The sequence below is a fragment of the Apodemus sylvaticus genome, chromosome 7 (genome assembly GCF_947179515.1).
Source record: "Apodemus sylvaticus chromosome 7, mApoSyl1.1, whole genome shotgun sequence".
In the NCBI taxonomy this organism is placed as follows: Eukaryota; Metazoa; Chordata; class Mammalia; order Rodentia; family Muridae; genus Apodemus; species Apodemus sylvaticus.
In genome coordinates, this window is record NC_067478.1 from 20,239,700 (window position 1) to 20,262,950 (window position 23,251).

General features: G+C 47.0%; 1 protein-coding gene across 1 annotated transcript in view; it reads left to right on the plus strand.

Annotated features, from left to right (window-relative positions):
* The window catches only part of Bfsp2 (beaded filament structural protein 2), a 50,846-nt gene that overhangs the window by 2,869 nt on the left and 24,726 nt on the right, over positions 1-23,251 (plus strand). The window contains exons 2-3 of the mRNA XM_052187483.1: positions 20,091-20,173; positions 22,489-22,645. Of these exons, the coding sequence (XP_052043443.1) occupies positions 20,091-20,173; positions 22,489-22,645 (240 nt within the window). The remainder of the gene's footprint in view (positions 1-20,090; positions 20,174-22,488; positions 22,646-23,251) is intronic.

A 23,251-nucleotide genomic window follows, 5' to 3' on the forward strand; every position in this document is an offset into this window, starting at 1 on the left:
AGAAGCAGGCAGATCTTAGCATTTAATAACAGACTGATCTACAGAGCAAGTTTCAGGACAGCCAGGACTACACAGAGAAACCCTGTCTCAAAAAGAAAATAGTTTTATCTTATAAAATACAACAGCTTATGACTCTAGATCCAAAATAGAGCAGAGGAGTCCACTATTTCTCAGAACAAAGAACCATCTAGCCAGGCGTGGTGGCGCACGCCTGTAATCCCAGCACTCTGGGAGGCAGAGGCAGGCAGATTTCTGAGTTCGAGGCCAGCCTGGTCTACAGAGTGAGTTCCAGGACAGCCAGGACTATTCAGAGAAACCCTGTCTCGATAAAAACCCAAATCCCTCCCCCCCAAAAAATAAAAAAAAAAAAAAGAAGAACCATCCATGTGTCTGTCCTAGAATAGAAGACACATCTCAAAAATCTCTCAAACCAAAGCCTGACATTCACATTTAAGAGCAGTAGGAGGAGGAGCCTGTAATTAGCCGCACTCTCCAGAACTAAATTAAAACTTAATCCAAGCAGCTGGCACAGGTCGGAGGAAAAATGTATAGGACTTTCTGGAGGATTATGGAAAGAAGTGGCTGAGGCGGGCAGAAAAGTGGCACGGGGTCCCCAGTGTCCCCCGGGGGGAATGAGGCAGAGTCACTGAAGCTGAGGACTCCATTTAGGCAAATAAAACCTCGTTCATCCTTGTCTGCCAGGGGAACTGCGCAGAAGACTCATTTATCTGCTTTAAACGAGCGAGCCTGGTGATCGCAGATGCATTATTCAGCAGAAACGAGAAGTTACTTCAGCTGTTAGCAGAGGCAATGACAAGCTGCAGAGGACTCCCTCCCCCTCACACTGGCCCGCTACTGGAAAACAATTTCCTATTTATGTACTTATTTATTTATGTATGTATCTATTTCAGGGACCATTGAGTAATTGTAAGTCTTGAGGAAACACTGCACTGCGGTGAGAGACACGGAGTTAGGCAGGCTCGGGAGACACTATCCGGAAGACAGGCTTCTGTCTGAACACTAACTGCCTTGACATGCCTGGCCCAGCCCAGCTGAGTCCTCCCGTCCTCCCTCCCTCCCTTCACCCTCCTCCCCACTTCCTCCAGCCAGAGCCAGAGCCTTTCTAGGTATACCTACCTTACATTTCCTCTCCATTAGCTTCCACTCTTCAGGTAAGCACCCCTCCCCTCCCTGTCAGGCACAGTTCTTAGCAATGCTAACCAGCAAGTGACATTTCATTATTGTTCATTTGCCATGAAAAGGGAAATGTCCGGGCATGCCTCTTACTAGAACCTTGGCTATTTATCTGGATAATGAGAGGAAACTCTCTTGCTAAAATGTCTTCCCTGGAGGACCCATAGCAATGTCTAGCCCTCCTCCTACAGTTAAAATGACACCGCAAATGTTTACTGTGGGGAACTATTGGGTTTGTCAGGCCCAGAGGAGGGGTTACTTACTGAAAAGTAGGAGCTTTAACCCAGAGGATGCTGACTTTCCCAGAGCCACCTAGAGGGAGGTCCTTCCCCCAGTCTTCCTTATGTATTCTAGCTCCTCCCCAAGACCAATTAAGTCAATGCTGTGGTCAGTGGGTGGTAGGGAGCAGCTGGCCGCCCAGATGAGGGTCATGTGACTCTCCCTATTCCTCTACAGCCAACTCAACAACCCCAGCTTGAGTGATTTTTTTTTTTTTTTTTTTTTTTTGAGACATGGTTTCTCTGCGTAGCCTTGGCTGTCCTGGAACTCACTCTGTAGACCAGGCTGGCCTCAAACTCAGAAATCCGCTTGCCTCTGCTTTAATCCCAAGTGCTGGAATTAAAGGGGTATGTGCACCACCACTGCCTGGCTAGAGTGATTTTTTTTTTCCAGGCAGCACAGCTGAACTCCCCAAGATGGTGGTAGTTTGGCTCTGAGGTTAGTGCTATACAACAGTCTGTTGCTCCTATCAGGAGTGAATCAGACAAGATGAGGAAGGCCCTGGGGCCTCTCAGGAACTCATTGTGAGGATTCCCAGAGGGGCCTAAGGAGGCTGGCCTGGGGAATAAAGCTCTCTGGTGTTTCTCAGGTCCACAGTTGCTAAAGAAGCAGTCAGCTTTGGACCTCCAGTACAGAGCCCAACACACACACACACACACACACACACACACAGAGGCCAGGAACCACCTCCACCTGAAGAAGCTAGGAAAGGCGATGTAAGGTGGGTGGATACCTAGCAAAGCTCTGGCTTGGTGGGACCTGCTGGAGGAAGTGAGGAGGAGGGAAAGCCTCTGACAGACTCCGAATTCCCAACTACAGTTTCCTATCCAGCCAGTGATGAATGTAGAGAGGACGTATGTGTTCTGGGGACACAGGGGGGTGGGGAGAGGGGATCCCCAACAATGTTTTCTAGCAAGACCAAGTATCTTGACAAGACTTGTGAGGGACCCTGACTCACAGGACCTTGAATTCCTATCTCCGTGTATCCTTGGCTGTGGATGGAGTCTCCTGGGGAGACTGGATCACCCGATGCTGTCTGCCCAAAGCTCCGCCTGGGTGGCTGCAGCACCAGGTAACCTATTCTCTCACTCTGCTGGAGGCTCCAGCCCAAGATAAAGATGTCAGTCAGCCAGGGCGTTCCTCCTCACAGGAGCCAGCTGCTTCCTGACCCCTCGTGCGACTGCAAGCGAGTGCATGTCCACGGTCCTTCTTGCAAGGGCTCCAGTCCTGTCAGATTAGAACCAGCTTCATGGCCTCATTTTAACCTAAACCTCTCTTTAAAGATCCTAGCTCCAAAAATGGTCACATCCTGAGGTACTGAGCAATTAGAACTTCAACATATGGACCAAGGAGACATAATTCAGATCATAACTGTCCTTTATACTTATTTATTTATTAGTTTATCTTGATATCTGGTTTCGTGAAATAGGGGGGTCTCAAACTCCTGATGCTTCCATGTCAGCATCCTGAAAGCTGTATCGCCATGACTCCTAATTTATAAAGAAATTCCTTATTGGGTTTGTATTCCAGCCGGGATCAATTCAGTGTTGTTCCGCCCTACCCCCACCACCAGCCACCACAGGACATTACGAAAAGCTTCCTGGTACCTTCATGTATAAATCCAGAGGGTCCTAACTAGAACCAGTCATCTATTATGAGAACCCTCTGCCTGCTTAAATGGAGTCACGCCCACAAAGGTCCTCCTCTGGGAGGTGGCGAGCCTCTGGGAGGAGTCTATTTTCCTTCTTTCCTTTTCCTCTTTGAATCTAGAAAGCCAGGTCACACAGGCTAGATTGATCTTCCCTCGGGCACAGCTATGACTAGAATCAAGGTCTGTAACTAGGACACAGGAGGCTAGGGCACCTTCCAGCGCCACAGACTGCTCCAGACTGACTTGAAAGTTTAATAGCTTTGCTTGTCAGGAATGGTGAGGCCTCCCTTGGGATTTTTTTTTTTTTTTTTTTTTTTTTTTTTTTTTTTTTGCAATGATGTTCAGGCTCAGAAGAAAAGAAAAAAAAATACCAAGCAGTCAGTCAGTTCTTGAGGCAGGACACCTTCCTTTGATGGGAGTTCACAGGCTCCCTGGGGTGCCACTGTGCAGTGGGGGCCTGGGCAGCTGCCTGTGTGGGAGGGAGAGGCTTATGCTAAGACAAGCCTGCTGTGGGGCTTTCCAAAGATTGCTGGATGGGATCTATGTCCTCTAAGGCGACTGCTTCCCCCAAACGTTGAGTTTCCTGCCAATCTGGAGCGCTAAGGACTCTTTGGAAGTAGTGAGAGGTCACACCAAATGTCAGAGACTGGATGGTGTCCCGGAAGGTTCTCAGTCTAAGAATGAGACATGGGCCTGTGGGAAGCCACCAAAGATAGCAGAGAATCTTGATTACATCTGCAAAGGCCATGTTTCAAAAAAAAAAAAAATCTTGGAATTAGGATTTCAGTGACTCTTTGGAGCAGTATGCAGTGTAAACCATAACTTAAGCTATTGTTTATTTTGGGGTTGTTGTTTTGGGGTTTGGAGGTAGGTTTTCATTTTTGTTTGTTTTTAGTCTTTTGGGGTTTTTTTAATCATATATCCCTGGTTTCTGTTCTAGTTCTTCAAATACCACTTCAAAAGTCCACAACCAACTACCATTATTTTCATCTCTAGTGCTTCCCTTTCCATTTGAAATCATATTCTTCCTCCTAGAGAACCATAAATTCGCTGGGTGGTGGTGGCGCAGGCCTGTAATCCCAGCACTCTGGAAGGCAGAGGCAGGTGGATTTCTGAGTTCGAGGCCAGCCTGGTCTACAGAGTGAGTTCCAGGACAGCCAGAGCTACACAGAGAAACCCTGTCTTGAAAAAAACAAATCCAAAAAACCAGAGAGAGAGAGAGAGAGAGAACCATAAATTTAGGAGGGCAAACTGCAACGCAGACATCCCCGAGAGAACCGCTCATCGTGGAGGGACACACACAGTTACTATGTGACCTCTCTGAACCCTTTTCTCAATGGTTAAACAGAGGGACCAGCTCCCCTGGGTCTCGTAGAAGACACAGGAAATAAGCCAGATTCCCGTTCATACCCCTGGAAGGCAAGTGACAGTGTCTTCTACATGGGCCTGAAGGGACAAGTTCTATTTGATTCCTTCTGGTGGCTCCCCAGCTTTGAGCCTATTAAACAAAAAATTCCTTTTATTCAGAGGCTCATCTGTAAAATCCGAGGGCTGCCTTCTCTGACCTCCCAAGCCTCGTGCTGCAAAGCCATCTATAAACTCCTGAGCCATGGGGAGACGCTAAGAGGAAGAGATGTTCTTTCCCTATTCTTAGAAACTTGACCAGGCTGGAAATGTTCTGCACATATGGTCTCTGCATTCTCAAGATTCTGATGGTGACCTGTGCCCCCCAGAAGTGATGAAACATCTGCGTCATTCACTTCACACACCTGGAAGGTACCTCAGGATGTATCTCAGGTGTTGCCAGAAGAACTTGTCTAGACCAAGAGGCAAATGGGAGCAAGCAAAGCCCACAGAGGATCTGAGCTCACAAAACCCCAGATTAAATTAAATCATCACACAGCTGGGATTCCTGAGCTCTAATGCTGTGCTGGCAAGTAGGTGCTAATGAATATTCATGAGCCGTCCTCATCCTTCTATACCCCAAGGTGGTCATTTTTCAGCCTTACTCAATACACTGAGAATTCCCCAGTATCAGAAGTGGGGTCTAGTCTTCCCTGAATTTTGCAGTGATGACTTGGTGACAGGAAATAATAAAGGACAGAAGGAAGACAGGAAGGGAAGGGAAGAAGAAAGAGGAAATCAGGCAGGAAGGAAGATGATGTAGTAGCTAACAGGGCATGCGCTACATCCCGAGGCTTGAGTTCATACTGTGGCTTTGTGACCTAAGACAAACCCCATAACCTTGACCTCTCCGGATGAAACGCCGTGGTCCATAAGAGGAAGATAATATTCACGCCACAATGTTGTTGTGAGACTTAAAGAATTTATTTCGAATCTTGATTGTAGTGCCTGGCCATAGCAAACATTCATTGTGAGCAATCGGGGTCGTCATTTGTTATAGTTAAATAATAATAACCACGAATATTGCGTACCCCTTGTACCCTGTCTACCCAGCCGATCCGACTCGATAGTATCTCAGGCAGGAAGGAGTACAGACAGTATCTGTACAGTGACACATAGGGATGAGCCCGGGTGTCTCCTTGTGGGCAGCAATGGGGGGGGAGGGGCGGAGGGGAGTCCCTGGCTGTTGCCTCTTGGCAAGTGGCGCCACCTTCTGGCTGTTCTAGGATCTGTCCTGCAAACGTAGCGTCTCCACCCCATTGCAAAATGTTCCTTGCGTGTCAGGTCCTGGGTTCCTAGAATCACCACTCCATCAGAGCCACCTGGACTTGGGAGGCCAAGCACACAATCCTTGCCGCGCTGCAGCCAATCCAACCATGTCAGGATTTCTACTACAGGTCTCAATTTCTTGAGGATTCAAAAATCAACCCTAAAATCTCCCTCTGTGCGGAGACGTTGTACAGTGAGCCCACCTGTCCCTCCTCTCCGTTGCTATTTGGGACAGAAGAAATCCTTCTCCTCTTTGAGTTTCATTTTGGGTTGCTTTTGGGGCTTAGGCCAGAGCTTGAATTTCAAGGCAGAGCCCCAAGCTCTCCAGCCCATTCTACAAACCCTTTCCCAGGCTCCTAGCATGGCCCACCCTCATCTCCCTCTCTGAAGAGGAAGGGAGTGATTGCAGCTGCTGTCATGGCGGAGGCCCTCCTTCTGAAGCTCACAGGGATCTAGCAGGAGGGAGGGAGGCTTTGTCAGTGTCGGATTAGACTACCACTTGCCAGCCTGTGTGTGTAATTAGTGTCACGCGTAAGTACAGAACCTTTCACGGTGGTGGCACCCATCGGCCCAGCCTCCTTGCGGCAGCCTGACAGTGTAGCATTTATCACAGTCGCTACTGTGCGGTTGTCACAGACTCCCTTTTATTCTGTTCCTTTCTGAGGCTTTGGATGCAGGCACTGCCACGTACCAGGCACTATGAGAATTCAAATATTAAAGAGACCAAGTTGTGAACCGCGGACCCTGGAGTCTAGGAAGAATGTTGAATCAGCACATCCACGCTTTGGTCCAGCCGCATTAGATTGCATCAGCACAGTGCTAGGCATGCGACTGATGTCAATGATAAATGGACCAGGAGGGACACAAGGGGTGTGGTCAAAACACAAGTTTAATGTGATAGGACCCCTCTTTAGATCTCTCTCAACCCACTCGGTGGAAGACAGACACTGCCCGTGACACGGAGTGGAAATACGAGTGGTATTATGGCTTTTCTGATCACTGGTAACCAGACATGGTAACATGGTAATCAAATTTGGTAGTGTGAATGGATTTTTATGTGTGTCAAACTCAGGTCATCGGGCTTGCTTGCAAGCACTTTACCTGCACAGCTATCTCCCTAGCCTGGTCCCAGGTTCACAATCCCAAGGATGGGAGACGCAAGAATCCCTGGCTGGCCAGCCTGGACTAATTGGTGAGCGCCAAGTCCCAGTAAGAAACCCCAGCTCAAAAAAGAAAATGGAGAGATCCCAAGGAATAACACTGGAGATTGTCCTCCGTGTACATGTGTGCACATGCAGACACATGCATGAACATGTATGCACACAAAGGATCTTCTCTGAGAGCCACACCTGAAATCAGAGAGGAGCCCTGGTACTGTGGATCCCAGCATATTTCTGAGTAGCACAAATCTGTCTGGCATGGTCGAACACCCAGGAGATTAAGTCTCATCAGAGGAAAGTTAGAAATAATCATTTCCAAACAGCTCCCTTTGGGTGAGCAGAAAGGACATCTGGGAGTCTCGGGCAGTGTGGACTGTGTGTCCTTGTGTCCTGACCCTCCTGTGCCTGTGCTGACAGCAGCCTGACCCTGCTCCCAGGTCTGCAGCAAACGCCACTCCAGCTACATGTCTGCTACCCTGGGAACGTGTTCTCCTCTGGGCCTCTTCATTGCAGTCGCTCCCACCTCCATCCCAGCATACTCCCCAGGAAGTGCCTCTGTCTTAAGCACTGTGACGTGCTGACCGCTGGACCAGTGATTTTTTTTTTCTAGTTAACGTTGCTTCTATCACCTCATTTGTCTTAGTTGTGAAATATTCTAATATAGGAAGAGCACCGAGCACTCAGCATGCCCACCCTTAACGTTGTACAGGATGCACTTTACTTGAAGCAAAACTCAAAGATTTTTAGATAGAATGCAAATCCCAGTTGCAGGTCAGCCCACGGGAGGTCTGCTCACAGAGTCCAGTTTTTCAGGGAATGCTGGTGTCTATTTTATCTGATCATATAGCTGACTGAATGAGGCTCATTCACATTACAGAAAGTAGTCTATATAATTAAAATAATAACAATAACAATAACAATAATAATAATGATGGACTGCTGAGCATATCATTACTATTACTATTACAGTGGTGATGCTGGGGTTGAACCTGGGGCCTTGTTTGTGCTAGCTTGGTACTCTGTCACTGAGCCATTTCCTCGGCCTCTTCTTTTTAATACAAGATCTCACTTAAATGTCCAAACTGGCCTAGAACACACTCTATTATAGCCCAGGCATTCCTTGAGTTTGTAGTCCTCCTATCTCAACCTACAGAGTAGCTAGAATAACAAGTCTGTACCCCGTGCCCAACACCATGGCCCATGCCAATTTTAACTAACTTTACCCTCATAGAAACATCTAGAAGAATGATCAACCAAACATCCAGGCTCTAGAGCCCAGCCAAGTAACATCCAGGCATTGGGTTCAGATTGTTCCAATTTTCTCTGTCACAAGTCGTTGGGTACCAGAACTTCCCGTGCATTCGTCAGCAGTGGTGTACATCCATCCGGGAATCTGTGTTTGGGCAAATCAGGTTGGTTGTGTGTGGAACGTGTACATGGAGGTCAGAGGGTTAGGTCAACATCAGGTGTCAACCTCGGTGGCTTTCCAACCTTATTTTTTCTGACACAGTCTCTCATTGAACCAGGAAATCACTCTCTGGCTACACTGTCTGGCAGGCAGGCTCCGGGTGTGCACCTCCACACCCAGCATCTTTTCTCACATAGGTCTGGGATTTGAACCTAGATCCTCGTGTTTGCCCAGCAAGCACCTTACCCACGAGCCATCTCTCCAGTCCTGTGAGGCTAATCGCTTTTTTATTAAAATAAAGTCCTTCCCACCTGTGTGTCATACCCAACTGTTTTCATACCAAGGGGATTGTGCGTCACAGCAACGGCACAGCCCATGAAGCCTGCCGTGTACATTATCAGACCCTCGGCAGCAGAGGCCCATGCCTGCGGAGGACAATACGCAAGCTCGCTGGTGCTTAGCGTGGAGTTGCCAGGCGGCTCCGAACTGGCCTCCCGCACTTCCTTCCCAGAGCTTCCAGGGAGCCCGCTGCCTTTCTTCACCGGCTCTCTCACTGCTCGCCCGTCTTGTTCTTTGTGAACGGATATCTCCCTGTCTCACGGGCTTGCCGCTTTCAGCGCACATCACTTATTCATCAACTTACTGATTGCTTATTAAGGGATTAGCATGCACCTGCTGGGGCTCGGATAAAGCTGCCCTGCTTCATAGGAAGAGAAATGGCCGCTATTTGATGTCAGCGCCCTGGTTTGATCACAGTGGGAAGGCAGACGGCTGAGCGCGGGGAGCTTACCGGCCTGCCCTGGAGAGGGAGCACCACGGAAAATAACCGAATCGCTGGCAGGATTCCCCAGGCTGAGGATGCTCAGCTGGGAAGTAAAACAAGGACTTGGCCATCCGCCCAAAGCGGCTGACAGCCAGGGGCACCTACATCATAATTCTCAGAAGAACGGGGCTCTAGCTCATGCTGGCGTCCATAATACAGTCATCTGGTGATTAAACAGGGTTTTTTTTTCCCCCTTCTGTCCTGCCGTTTGACCTTAGAAAATAAAACATCTGTGATTATAAGAGGGGGAGAGTATGTGAGAAAGGTATTGTCCACAGTTAATACAATCAGAAATGGAGCTACTTAGAGCCAGTAAACAGGAAGGGAGCTACCCTGGGCCAGCCTGATCGTCAGCCTGGGGGTCAGAGCACAGTGTTGGAGGCTCGAAACCGTGACATCCAAAAAGATGGAGGAATGATACAGGTATTAAACCAAAGAAAAGCAGAAGCCGCTGAAGAACTCGTCAGTGGAGAAAGCACTGAGGCAGGAGGATGCCAAATTATAGGACTGTTGGGGCCGTTGAATTTTAAAAATCAAATGTAGATGTGTGCCCACTGCTGGTGCTGTTTTTATAGGTATTTTCCTCCTTTAGAGTTTTCCTTTTGTTTCAAGACAAGGAAGGCCTCATTACTGTGGCCCTGACTGACCATAAACTGGCACTTTCCCTGTCTCAGCCACCCAGGTGCTGGGATTACAGGGGTGTGTACCACCACACCTGGCTGTATGTGGTATCTTAATTTTAAAAACTGAAATATAAGGACACAAAACATCAAAGATTGATGAAACATATATCCCAGATGAGGTTTGCATAATGACCTCTGAGGTGAGGCCAGAAGTTGACAAGAGCAGAGATTTGAAAATCAGACATAAGATTTATAACTGTTGAAACATATGTGGGAAGTCAGACTTCTGATCTATCGGTGTATCATTATATACTTGAAATTTTCCATAATAGATATGTTTGCTTTTTTAAAATTGTTGTCGAGAACAAAAGAGAGCCAGATGAGGAGGCCCCTGGCTATAATCTCAGCACTGAACAGACCATGAGGCAGGAACATGAGATAGTCACTGGCCAGGGGACACAAAGGTGAAGACAAGCAAGAGGACAAGAGACAGCATGACCACTGTGGAGATGCACTGGGCAGCTGGGGCTGGGTTTTGAGGGATGAATAGGAGCTCCCCTCACAAAAGGAGGCAGGGCTAGATAAGGCTTGCCTGTGATGTTTGCACATAGCAGAATGAAGCAAGAGCTGGAATCTGGGAAGTTCGAGATAGTCAAAAAGAGTTCAGCCCCTGAGAAGAGGTCAGACTTAGAGATCAGCAAGGTCAAGTTATAAGGGGCCTTGTACGGCAAGCTAAAGAGGGAGGGTTTATCAGGAGCACACCTCAGAGCAGTCTAGTACAGTGGTTTTCAACCTGGGGATCAAATGACAGGGGTCCCATATCAGATATCCTACATATCAGATATTTATGCTACAGTTCATAACAGTAGCAAAATTACAGCTATGAAGTAGCAAGGAAAATAATTTTATGGTTGGGGTCACCACAAGATGAGAAATTGTATAAAAGATCACAACATTAGGAAGGTTGAGAACCACTGCTCCAGTAGAAGGGGATAGAGTTTGGAAAACAGAGATGGACAATAAGGGGGGGTCAGCTGGCTACCCTACAGATTCCCCAAGGCCACTGAGTCTTTGACATATCCGGTGCTCAAAACACCTTCCTTTGGAGGCATCCAGATGGAGCTGTGACAAGGGGGATTCTTAGTGTTGTCTAAGGTGGGCCCCCGGCATTTCTGAGTTCAGGAAGCAACTCTTACGTCAGCGTTGGTTCTCCACAAAGGAATACTAGCTGCTTGTCAGTTCAGCTGGCATCCACTCTACCACAGCCCATGTCACAAATAGGGCAGAAAGGAGGGGGGGGGGCTGTTGTCAATCAGCAAACAGGTAAGACAAAAGCACACCTGTGATCCCAGCAGGCTGCAGGCTGAGGCAGGAAGAATGCAATGTCTGGGCTAGCCTGGGCTACAGAGTCAGATTCTATCTCAAAATATATCCTTGGTGGTCATTACAATCCATTGTAAATGATGCAGAGAAAGCCAACGAGGCAGAGATGAGCAGAGAAGAGGAAGTTCTGTTTGAGGTGAGGTAGTTAGGATGAGCAGAGTTCCGGACAGAGGCAGGAGGGAAGACCAGTATGATCCAGAAAGGCCAGACCCCAGACTGACTGAGTGCGTGAACAACCTGAACACAGGCAAACTTGTCCAGTAGTAAAGACCACCGTCTAAGGCTCCGCACTTTATTCCCAATTATGCCGGCTAGTTTTATGTCAACTTGATACAAGCTTAGCATCATTGGGGAAAAAGGAGTGTCAACTGGGAAAATGTCTCCATAACATCGCTCTGTAGGCATGATAGCACAGCACTCACCTTTGATCTCAGCACTCAAGAGACAGAGGCAGGCAAATCTCTGTGGGGCCTGCCTGGTCTACATAGTGAGCGCCTATCTCAAAAAGAAAATAGTGGCACACACAATTTCATTTCATTTAAATCCCTGTGGATAGATGAGATCACTTACAGAAAATACGAGGCCCGAGGAGCCCCGAGGATCTCTCCTTGAGGAGAGAGCAGGCAGCATGAGAGCTCTGATAAGGAGAATCGGCCAGCATAGCAGGAAGAGTGGAGTGTGGTGCCTTCATCAGAGCCAAGCGGCAAAAGTGCATCCTTAGAGACCGCACGTGAGTGAAGGCTTAGCAAGATGGCCGTCTTCAACGTAATGTCAAGCGAGGTGTGGCTGCGGTCCTAGGCACAGATTTTGGCTTCCTGTTTATTTGTTGCTAGAAGCAAGTCATGCTGAGCATCCATCCTTACTTGAAGATGTTTGCAAGGGACTCCCACATCACTGTGCCAACTGAGTTCATTTCCCAGGAACCCAGCCTCACCCAGCTCCCCTGAAGCCTGCATGCAGTTCTGGCTGCTAGGACACAGATATCTTTAACTCTAACCAGAGAAGCTTCTTTAAAATGCTCTTTGTTCTCACCTCTTTTTTAAAACACAGTTGTGGTTGAGTCCCTCACCTGCTACCACCAGCTCTGCTTATTTTAATAACAATGTCCCTAGTGAAGCAGCAACAAGAGAGGGTAAGACCCAGACATGAGGGTAAGCGTGACTGTGGCTTTCCGAAGGACAGTGGAAGGAGAAATTGAAAGAAAAAATATGTGTGTGAAGCCACTAGATGGAAGTCTTCATTCAACTGCCTGTGCATTAGAAGAAGGAGAAGGAGGAGGAACAAGAGGAGAAAGAAGAGGAGGAGGGGAGGAGGAAGAGGAAGAGGAAGAGGAAGAGGAAGAGGAAGAGGAAGAGGAAGAAGAAGAAGAAGGAGGAGGAGGAGGAGGAGGAGGAGACATAATAAGCAAGGGACCAGGATGTAGCTTAGTGGTAGACGCATGCCTGACATGCATGAGACCCCTAGTTCAAGCGCGCATGTGAGCACACACACACACACACACACACACACACACACAGAAGAGGAAGGAGGATTTTAAAAGAACAGATGGAGCGGGAGCAATGGCTGAAAATGCACACAGCAACCTAATTCACCCGACACTCACTGTACAGTTGCTTTGCACAAAGACAAATAACAATGATAAGAACGACCACCAGGTGTAGAACACTCCGCCTGGGCTAGGCTGGCTGCTCAGCGTTTTCCACAAGTTGAGACATTCAATGCACACAACTGAGGCGGAACTGCAGAGGAGGAACCAAATCTTGGTGTTACTTACTCTGTGGCGAGGAGAAGAGCTGGGTTTGAGACTAGAAGAGGGTGGTTGCCCACAGGTTGTTTACCCTGAGTGGGAATGGATTGATTCCAGCACATTGATGACAGGGACGAGGGGCAGTGTCAGCAACGTTTACCCCAGGCTTCCGGCAACTCGGCCTAAAAGTGTGCTCTGTCATGGAGAAGTGTCTACCCTGGCTCCTCTTCTCTTCACCCCCACAACCAACCTTGTCGATACCGCCATTTATCATTAGGAGGATAAATCCCCCATACCAGCTTAAGAGCCTCCTCTGGTCCTCAGCATCCTCTCTAGCGCTGCAGTCTCCCTTCCCTCATAACCACATCACACCCAACTCATGCTCAGACTCTTTCTACAGCTGCCAGAGAAGTCCCCGCCCTCTCGTTTGTTGTCTCGGAGTCCTTCCTTCTGTAGATGGCCTTTGCTTGCCCCTTTAGCCTCATCCCCCATAGTAGCTGCTCTTTCTCCATCAGCAGGTACAGAACCTGCTGCCCAACAAACCGGAATCATATGCAGAAGAAACAAGGGTGCAAATGAATAAGGCTATACAGAGAAAGGCATATACGAAATGAGCATGATTGTGATGTGGGATTTATTGGGTATCCAGGGTTGTGAGGGATGGCGGGTGATCCCCGTGTCACAGGCAACCAGGTGAACAAGAGCAAGGGCACTCCGGAAGGAGGGCTTGCTCACAAGCCACTGATTCTTCAAGGTGTGTGTGTGTGTGTGTGTGTGTGTGCTTGAGAGAGATGGGGGAGGAGGAGGGGGAAAGGTGCTGGGGGAGGGAGAAAAGGAGGGGGAAGGGAGGGAAAGAGAGAGAGAGACCCTGATCTGCAAGCTGGACACCAACTGAGTAGAGAGTGAATGGCAGCCATTATCAGATGTTGTGATTCCTCTCTGCACAAAAACATTGAATGATCAAAACACAGTTGTTGTGATGCAGCTTCAGAACTCCCGATTTTTACATTGAAGTGGGGTATGATCACTTCCCATGAGCTCCCAGGGACGCTGGGGATTGCCGTTGAAGAATCACTAGATAGGGTGTCCTAAAGACACCTCAGTGAGGTGGCCGGAGGCTCTGACAGCCATCCCTCCCTCAACAACAGCCACTGCCTCGTCTTCGTTCCTGACCAGCCCCTCAGAATTTACTCTAAAACCCACCAGAGCCTCTCACGACCCATGTCTGGAATCCATCTGAGATGTCCCCTCTGAAAGCATCTCTTGCTTCTCCCTCATTGCTACTTACAGGTCCCAAGTCTCTTTCTCTCAAGACCACCCAGCCCCACAATCAGCTCCTACTGACACTTCCCGGATGAGCTGAGTTTGTCAGACTTGTGTTGCTGTAACAAAATACCTGGATAGATGACTTAAGTGGAAAAAATGCTTCTTTTTCTTTCACAACTTGAAGACTTTCAGTCCAGCGTCATTGTTTCTGGGCTATTGTGAGGCAGACTATTATAACTCACCTCAAAACAGCGAGAAAGCAGGGATAGAGGAGAGGTCATGACATGGCCCCACGAAAATGCCCCAGGGAGCTATTTCCTTACAACTAGACTCCAACCTCATTAAGTTTCTAGAACCTTCCAAAATAGCTCTACCACCTGAGGATTGAAGCTATAACACATAAGTCTGGGGGAGGGGCCATCATATATTCAAACCACCACATGCAGTCTCCTTGCGTGGGGAAACTGGCATTAAAGCATAGAGCTGTGACAGTGGCATTTCAGGTCAGAGGGGAAACAGGGGGTGAGGACACCCCACTGGTAGCTCTCCCAGCTCTCCTTGTAGCAAGCTTCCAGACTGCCTACCCTTCAATGTTAGTTACAAAGACCATTCATAAGTACATTCATTTCTACCTTCTCTCCTAGAGAGACGGGCCACATGACCAAGGCCATGGGGTAGCTCAGGGTGAGCATCCCTGTGACGGCTGTACATGGTGACATTTGCTATTTTTACTGCCTTCTCTCCTGGAAAGAAAGTTGCACAGAGCCAATGTTAATTGGTATCCTCTTCAGTGGTAAATCAGTGAGGACCAGAAAATTAATGTACATCTCTCAGAGCTTAAAATAGAAATACTCTTTCTTCTCCTGAGAAAATGCTCAGCAGAAAAGTTCCCTAACTACAAAGCTCTTCCCTGAGACCCATCCGGTCATGGGGTTCTGGAAGCAAAACAAGGCGTGGGGGATTGAAGAGAGAGAGGATTGGATCAGTGGGGTCAGGCTGGCAATCTCAGAACCTGTGAGAAAGATATTTATCTTCGTGGTGCAACCCAAAGAGGAACTGGGAGCCTTGGCTGTCTGCATGTGGAGAGCAAAGGAGGAAAGGAGAAAGTGGTCCAGGAGGGTTGCTAAATATTATGAGCCTTTTAGCTTATAATACACATACATGCACACACACACAAACACATACACACACATGAGACTGTGCATGCACACAAAAACACATATAAACACATACATACACTCACGCATGCACACGCACACATATACACAAACACATATATACACATACACACATACATACACAAACACATGCACATCCATAAACACACATGCATACATACAAACACACACATATACACACATGCACACATGTAAACACACACATGCACGTGCACACATAAACACAAACACATATATACACATACACATAAACACACACACACATACAAATATACACACACATAAACACATACACACAAACACACACATGCACACATAAACATATACATACACATAAACACACACATGCACACATACACACAAACACATACATACACACATACAAACATACACATATACATAAACACACATACAAACATACACACACATAAACACACATACACACAAACACACACATGCACACACATATACAAACATATACACGCATACAAACATACACACACACATGCTTTTGAGTCACACTAACATGGAGTAGCATTCTGGCTCTGCTACTTTCCAGCTCTGTGACTTGGGGCAACCTTAGTTCTCTGAGCAATAATATTCTTACCAGTGACTTGAATGTGTTGACAGCTTTAAAATGGTGCCACAAGCATTTAATGAAGTTGCAAATATCCAGTACTGATGTCAAGGCAGGGCATATTTAATATGAACTCCCTGCAAATATATCCTGTGGTTTACAGTGTTTGCCAGTTTCCCTGGTGCAAATACTCTGTCCTTGGCTGATATCAAGTTACCAACATCTCACAGAATACAGGGCTGGAAAGAGATACAGGGAACCACAATGTAGCATTTCCAACATCCAGACATAGTCAAAGCAAGTAACGTCAAAATCAGACCTAATATTCAGTACATTTTGAAAGGAGCAGGGGCTACTGCATTTTAATTCTGAATATGTACTGACTTTGTTTTAAGCAACTAATTGTAAACTCGCATAATTTAATTCTTCATGATGGCGTGTTTAACCAGCTCAAAACTTCTAAAATAGTTGGTGGTTCACTATCTCAGCCAGGACAAATCGGCTCAGGCATAATGCTGGATCCAGGCTTAGGCAGTCAATAAACACACCTTCCTTCCTATCTTCAGCTCTGTGAAGGTTTCCTGAAGATTTTCCCTTACAGGCCCCATGCTTTGCTTTTGGTCAGGACCCCTCTGGGCCACTGTCGCAGGCCCTGAGTCTGTACTGAACCCTAGCAAAGGCTCTAACCCTCCTCATACCACATAACTGGTCTTTTTTGGTTGCGTCTCTTCCTGGTTAGGAAGGGCAGTGATAGACACTGCAGGGTCCTCTGGAGTGAGGAGGGGAGACTGTTCATTTATTTTAGGATTTCTGCCTGGGAAGAAAGCAGGAAAGCAGGGCTGGCAGGCTATATGCTGGCGAGCCGGAGCCTATAATTAGCCTCTACTTGAGGGTGGAATAAAACCTTGATTGTTACTAAACACCAGCAAAAAGCAGGAAGGCCTTCTGCCTTACCCAGCCCTGAGCCCTCCGGGCCTCCGAGCACAGACGTTTGGACAAAGCCGCCCTCGCTGTCCAGCAGGCGTCCTTTGCCTTCCTCCTGTTCTCAGCCCAGGGTGAGAATTCAAAGGCCACCAAGGAGCAGGGTTGCCAGCTCTAGCTCACCTCGGAAAACTGTTTCCACCCAGTGTCTTTGCGCGAGGCTTCAAGCATCTTTGTATTAATATTTGTAATAGATGGGAAATGTCACAAAGCTATGTGTCCTATAATGTTGTAGCAAGACAAAAAAAAAAAAGCTCTGGGACTATCTAAAGCCCAGTTTCAGTTCTGTGTCAGACTCGAAGCAGCCATGGCTCCACCTTCTTTCTGCATTTGTAGAACTGTACCCTGACCTTTACACATGTGTATGCACATACACGCAATGCAGACACATAAACACACAATGTACAAACATATGCATACACAATTATACACAGAATCATACACACACTCATGCACACACACACATACTTAAACACAGAGACACATAAACACATGTACACACAAACACACACAAAATACATATAGACACACAGATGCACACACAACATACACAAAATACAAACACACATGCATATACAATAACACATAAACACAAACACATGCATACATGAACACATACTAAACATGTACAAAATACACACATACACATATACACATAGACATGTAAACACATACAAACACACACAAGTGCACTCAAGTACAAATACAAATGCACACAATACACACAAAATGCAAATACACATGTGTGCATATATACATGCATATATACAATCACATATACATACACAAATGCATACACAAAACCACACACCAAACCTATATACAACACTCACATATATGCACACTTAAACACACACAAACACATTCACCACCATGTCCAGGCTGGCTGATATTCTTAAATATTTGATGCATGAATGCACGAATAAATGACCCATGAGGCCATGGTGACAGTTCCCAGTCATTCCCTGGCTCTGGTCTTAAGGATGTTTCCAATAAGCCATTAAGAAAAAGAGTTTCCAAGTGTTCCTGGGATTTCTTTTCAAGTGGGTTCTGAGGTTCAAGGTCATGTGGTCAGCCTTGGGTGGCAAGCGTTTTATGCATTGAACCATCTATTAGGCCCTTTATTTCTGTCTTGAGACTAGGCCTCACTATGTTGCCTAGGCTTGCCTTGAATTCGTTGCACAGCTCAAACAGGCCTTAAATATTTAATTTTCCTTATTCAGTGTTTCTCATAATTGACAATCAAAAATCTTAAAATAAGCTTTTTGAAATGTTTATATAATAAAGCTTATTTTAAAAAAAAGAAAAGGAAAAAGTAAAAGAAACAAGCCAAGTCAACTGTATGTGTGTGTGTGTGTGTGTGTGTGTGTGTGTGTGTGTGTGTGTGTGTGCTCCACATGGGTTCAGGAGCCCAAGGAGCCCAGAAGAGGGCATCAGATATCCTGGAGCTGGAGTTACCCGCAGTTGTGAGACACTGGATCACTGGGAACAGAACTCAGGTCCACTGGAAGACCCACAACGTCCCCCCTTTATTTATTTGTTTATTTACTTATTTACTCGCTCACTTTACAACCTGATCACAGCCCCCCTTCCCAGTCCCCCATCATACAGCTGCTCCCCTATATCCTCCTCTTCTTCTTCTCTGAGAAAGGCGAGGTCCCCCAACTAAGGCCAGAGCACCCTGAAGGCACCTACCTGATTTTGGAAGCTAAGTAGGGTCGGGCCTGGTTAGTACTCAGATGGGAGGCCACGCTCACTCTTAGCTGTCAGACCCTCTCTCCAGTTCACAGAGTTCCATTTGTGGAAGGAAAAATGATTAGGCTCCCTTGTCCCTACAGATCGTCTGGTTTAGTTTCACTTCTTTGAATTTCCCAGTAGCAAAGAACAAATGTTCTCATCTGGAGCCTGGCCCTCGAGCACACCAGCAAATAGATGAAGTGGATCTGTCTCCTTGCCCATGTCTTTCTCCCCTTAACGAGGAACTGTGTGCCCAGGGATGCATGAACGAAGCCCATATGCCCAGTAGTTTGCATCTTTAGCTAAATCATAGGGTGGTTTGTTCTTCTTTCAGTTCTGTAGGATTTCTGGATTTTAGGGGGGCGGGCATTGTGTGTTTTGCTTTTTGAGGAACCTCCACCTTGCATTCCCTAACAGCTGCATGAATTTACCTTGCACAACGGTGCGCAGTCCCTCCCTCCCCATCCTTGCCAGAACTTATCTTTTATCTTCTTGATAACACATACCTTACTGGCAGGAGGTGATGTCTTGCTGTGGTTTTAATTTGCATTCCCCTGATGATCAGGGGTGCTGAGCATGCTAATTAGCTTGATAGAATCATTCCACGATGTAAAGCACATATTAAACCTCAGGCTGTACTCTGCAACCATGTAACTGTTGCCAACTAAAAATGAAAATTCCTAGCTAAGTATGGTAGGAACATATGTGCAGTCCCAGGACTTGTAGGATGGAGATTATGAGTTCGAGGTTAGCCTGCACTATACAGTAAGATCCTGTCTCAAAAAAAATGAATAATATCTTTAAATTTATTATTTTTAGGTGTATAGGTATTTTGTCTACATGTTATGTCTGTGTATCACATGCATGTCTGGTGCTCACAGAGCCCAGAAGAAGATCTCAGATTCCCTGAACTGAAGTTAGGCTGTTGTTAGCTACCATGTGGGTACTAGGAATCAAACCCTGGTCCTCTGGAAGAGCAGCCAGTGCTCTTAACTGCTCTCTCCAGTTCCATTAACAACTATTCTTAAAAATAACTTTGAGACATATGTTTGCGTGTATATATTATATATGAATGCATACATGCACACACACACACACACACACACACACACGTGCGCGCACACACACACCAGAGCCCTTTCTTTCCTGGATGAGTTGAGAGCTTGAGGCTTTGGCAGAGGCTGTGGACTAGTGTCCTTTTGAGTCACCATCTTATCCCCAAAATCTTATTCTAAATCTCACTCTAAAAAGTCTCAAAGACACCTAGACATATCTTTTCTTCTCTCCTCCTCATCTTCAAGGGGGAGACCCGTTCTGAAAAGACAAGCATTTGTGAAGGTTCTCCACATTCTCCGGAGCTCTGGGCCCCACTTGAGCCACTACGTGAAATGCCCTCTTCTCTTTCTCCAGGTGGGAGAGGCCGTCTTGGAAAACGCCCGGCTCATGCTGCAGATGGAGACGATCCAGGCCGGTGCGGATGACTTTAAAGAGAGGTAATGATCTGTAGCAAGGGGATCTCCCTCCCTGACCCAGACTCCAGACCCGTGTAGATAAAGCTGCCCCAGAGTACGTATCAGTCTGTACCACTATGGTAGAAAAATGACTTGAAACAACAGAAACTCTAGGAGAGCACAGCGCCTTCAAAACTCAGGCCCTAGGGGCTTCAAGACTGTGCCCAGGGCCACTTGTTTTAGAAAAGTTTTATTTATTTATTTATTTGATGTAAATGAGTACGCTGTTACACATACAAGAAGAGGGCATCAGATCCCATTACAAATGGTCCTGAGCCATCATGTGGTTGCTGGGAATTGAATTCAGGACCTCTGGAAGGGCATATGCTGAGTCATCTCTCCAGCCCTCCCCCCATTTTTTTTTAAAGAAAAATTACTTTGTGTGTGTGTGTGTGTGTGTGTGTGTCCTTCTCCCTCCAACTTCCAAGTGTCACAGTTGTAGGCATGACCCACCATGCTTGGCTTATCTTGAGATGGGTTTTCACTGTACTGACCAGTGTTGCTAGAATTTCCAACCCCAATAAGCCCTTTAAAAAACACGCCACACAATGCAGTCATTATAATTGTGAGCTATATGCCTAGATTGGACAGATCTAGCACTATACCAACTTATTCCCCAGCTATAAGACCCTTTGCTACTTGCATTTTCTCTTGTCCACGTGGTTCTGCTCCACCATGGCTCCTTCTTCTCTCGTCCTTTCCCTTCCCTTCTGGTTCTTCTCCCTCACTCCCCAAAACCTCTCGCCCCACCTTTCCCTTCCCTGTCCAATCACAGGCTCTAGCCTTTATTGACCAGTTAGAATGGGGAAAAGGTTCCCATGGGATCATCTGAACATGTTGCTTGTCAAGGGCAAACCCTCCTGGGGAAGCAGAATTAACATTAGAATACAAACAGCATCAGGGCGACCCACAGCCAACCAGATCATCCCCTGGCCTCTCGGTGTATTTACAGGACTACTAGAGACATGACTTTGGTATTCCCAGCATCAAACTCACCTTCCTATAGGCCTAGAGGTTTAAACTTTTCCACAAAGAAATGAGCAATGCTTAGAGCTTTGCACCAATGGACCATCAGCCTTGGCAGGGAATGAGTGGGCCAGCCCTGGGAACATCCAAGCAGATGCTCCAACAAAATCACCTGTCACCAAAGTCTTCAAAGGACTGTCCCAGGGAATTCTGAATGTTAAAGGCCATTATAGGGGCTGAGGCAAAGCTGAGGGGAAAGTTCTTGCTCAGTGGTGGTGTGCTCAGTCCCCAGTACCCTGCCCCAACACACACACACACACACACACACACACATTTTTAAGTGAAGACATACACCTCTAAAACCTGAAGGCTGCCTGGAATAGATATGGCTTTTGTCTTCCTGTGCACACATTGAGGCAAGATGGAAACGTAGGCTGACCGGCGCAGTCATGGAAGGAGGAGCGTGGACCAGGGGAGGTCAGCAGAGATGTCAGGTAGCAGTTAGAAAGAAGGGCTAAGGGTTGAAACTCAGCATGGACAGTTTGGTGTGTGTGTGTCCACACACGGACTCATTATCTTAAATGCTGTTTGCCTTTTGATGTTCTGTCTGTTTGGTTGTGTGATGTGAGTATGTGATTCAGGCCCCTCACAGGCTAGGAAAGTGTTCTACTACTGATCTGTCACTTAAATCTCTGGATAGATAAATCTATGCTTCCTACCCACCCCCTCCCTCAAAAAAAAAAAAAAAAAAAGAGCTGGGCCAAGCCAGAAGCACCTCTCTGCACAATAGATAGAGGCGGAGCTGGGCAGCAGTGCCTCCTGTAGGTAAAATGAAGTATGTGCTTGGATAGAGTTCATCTCCACTTCTCTCTGTGCTCACGTCTTGCCCTCATTTCTCCTTCACCCTACCCACTTGACTTTGTAGCCACTGTCTAGAATTGCAGCATAGTGTCCATTTCTGGATACCCACCTGATACTTAGCAGGTCTTCGATGATGGCAGAAGATCCTTGAATGATAAGGAGGACTCTCAGTATAATGACAAAGATGTCGTACTGCCTTTCTGTGAGGTGAACTACTGAAGCAGCCTTCCCTAGAGTACCAGGCTCCAAAGGCCTCACAAAGCTGTGTTCCCATCACAAAGCTACTGATGTTTTCCTGTTCATTTTTCTGCAGCAATAACAGTAATAGGGTCCCTGAAGCTACTGGAACACTGGCTTTCAGCATCCGCTGCCTATTACACGCGGGCCTTGGGGTAATAGCTAACAGTCTGGTTGGCTTCCCCTTTGGGCGCTGCTACCCAGCTATGCTGAATAAGTCCCTTTGTCTGCAGATATGAAAATGAGCAGCCCTTCAGGAAGGCAGCAGAAGAGGAGGTCAGCTCCCTGTACAAAGTCATCGATGAAGCCAATTTGACAAAGACGGACCTGGAGCATCAAATAGAAAGCCTAAAAGAAGAACTGGGCTTCCTGTCAAGAAGCTATGAAGAGGTAGGTGGGGCTGGGGGGGTGCTAACCTGTCCCCACCCCTAAAGCAAGGCACTCAACTGTGAGGTTGTAACCTTCTATCTAACGCAGGTCTTGGGGGCTCCTCTCTGGCTTACCCAGACCTACAGGGAAAATGCTAATAAAAGACTTTAAAGTCTTTGTCATGTGTCACAGTACCCCCACCCCCACCCCCAGAGTCTCAAATTCAAATGTCTTCGAGGACCAGGAAAGTAGATAAGTGGAAGCAACGGTCGTAAACAGACGTGACAGTTAGAAATAGTTGAAACCAGAGAGACCATCTCCCTAAGGCGTTCTATTTCAGATTTTTTTTCCAACACTACATGAACAGGATACACTGAATAATTCTAAAGATAGGCGCACGTGTGGTTCCCACACACTCATTAACAAAAGAAGGTTGTATCTTTAAGTGACAGGACCAGAAGGCACCTCCAACAGGGATGTGGTCACATCTGTCACCTGCAGGAAGCCACCACACACACATCATTCTGATTCATGGTTGAAGGTGCTTCAAGCTGACAGTCACGGCTCACTGCTCATGTGCACACTGCAGAGTTCCTGAAGCTGACCAGCGACTGGAAACCTGTTCCT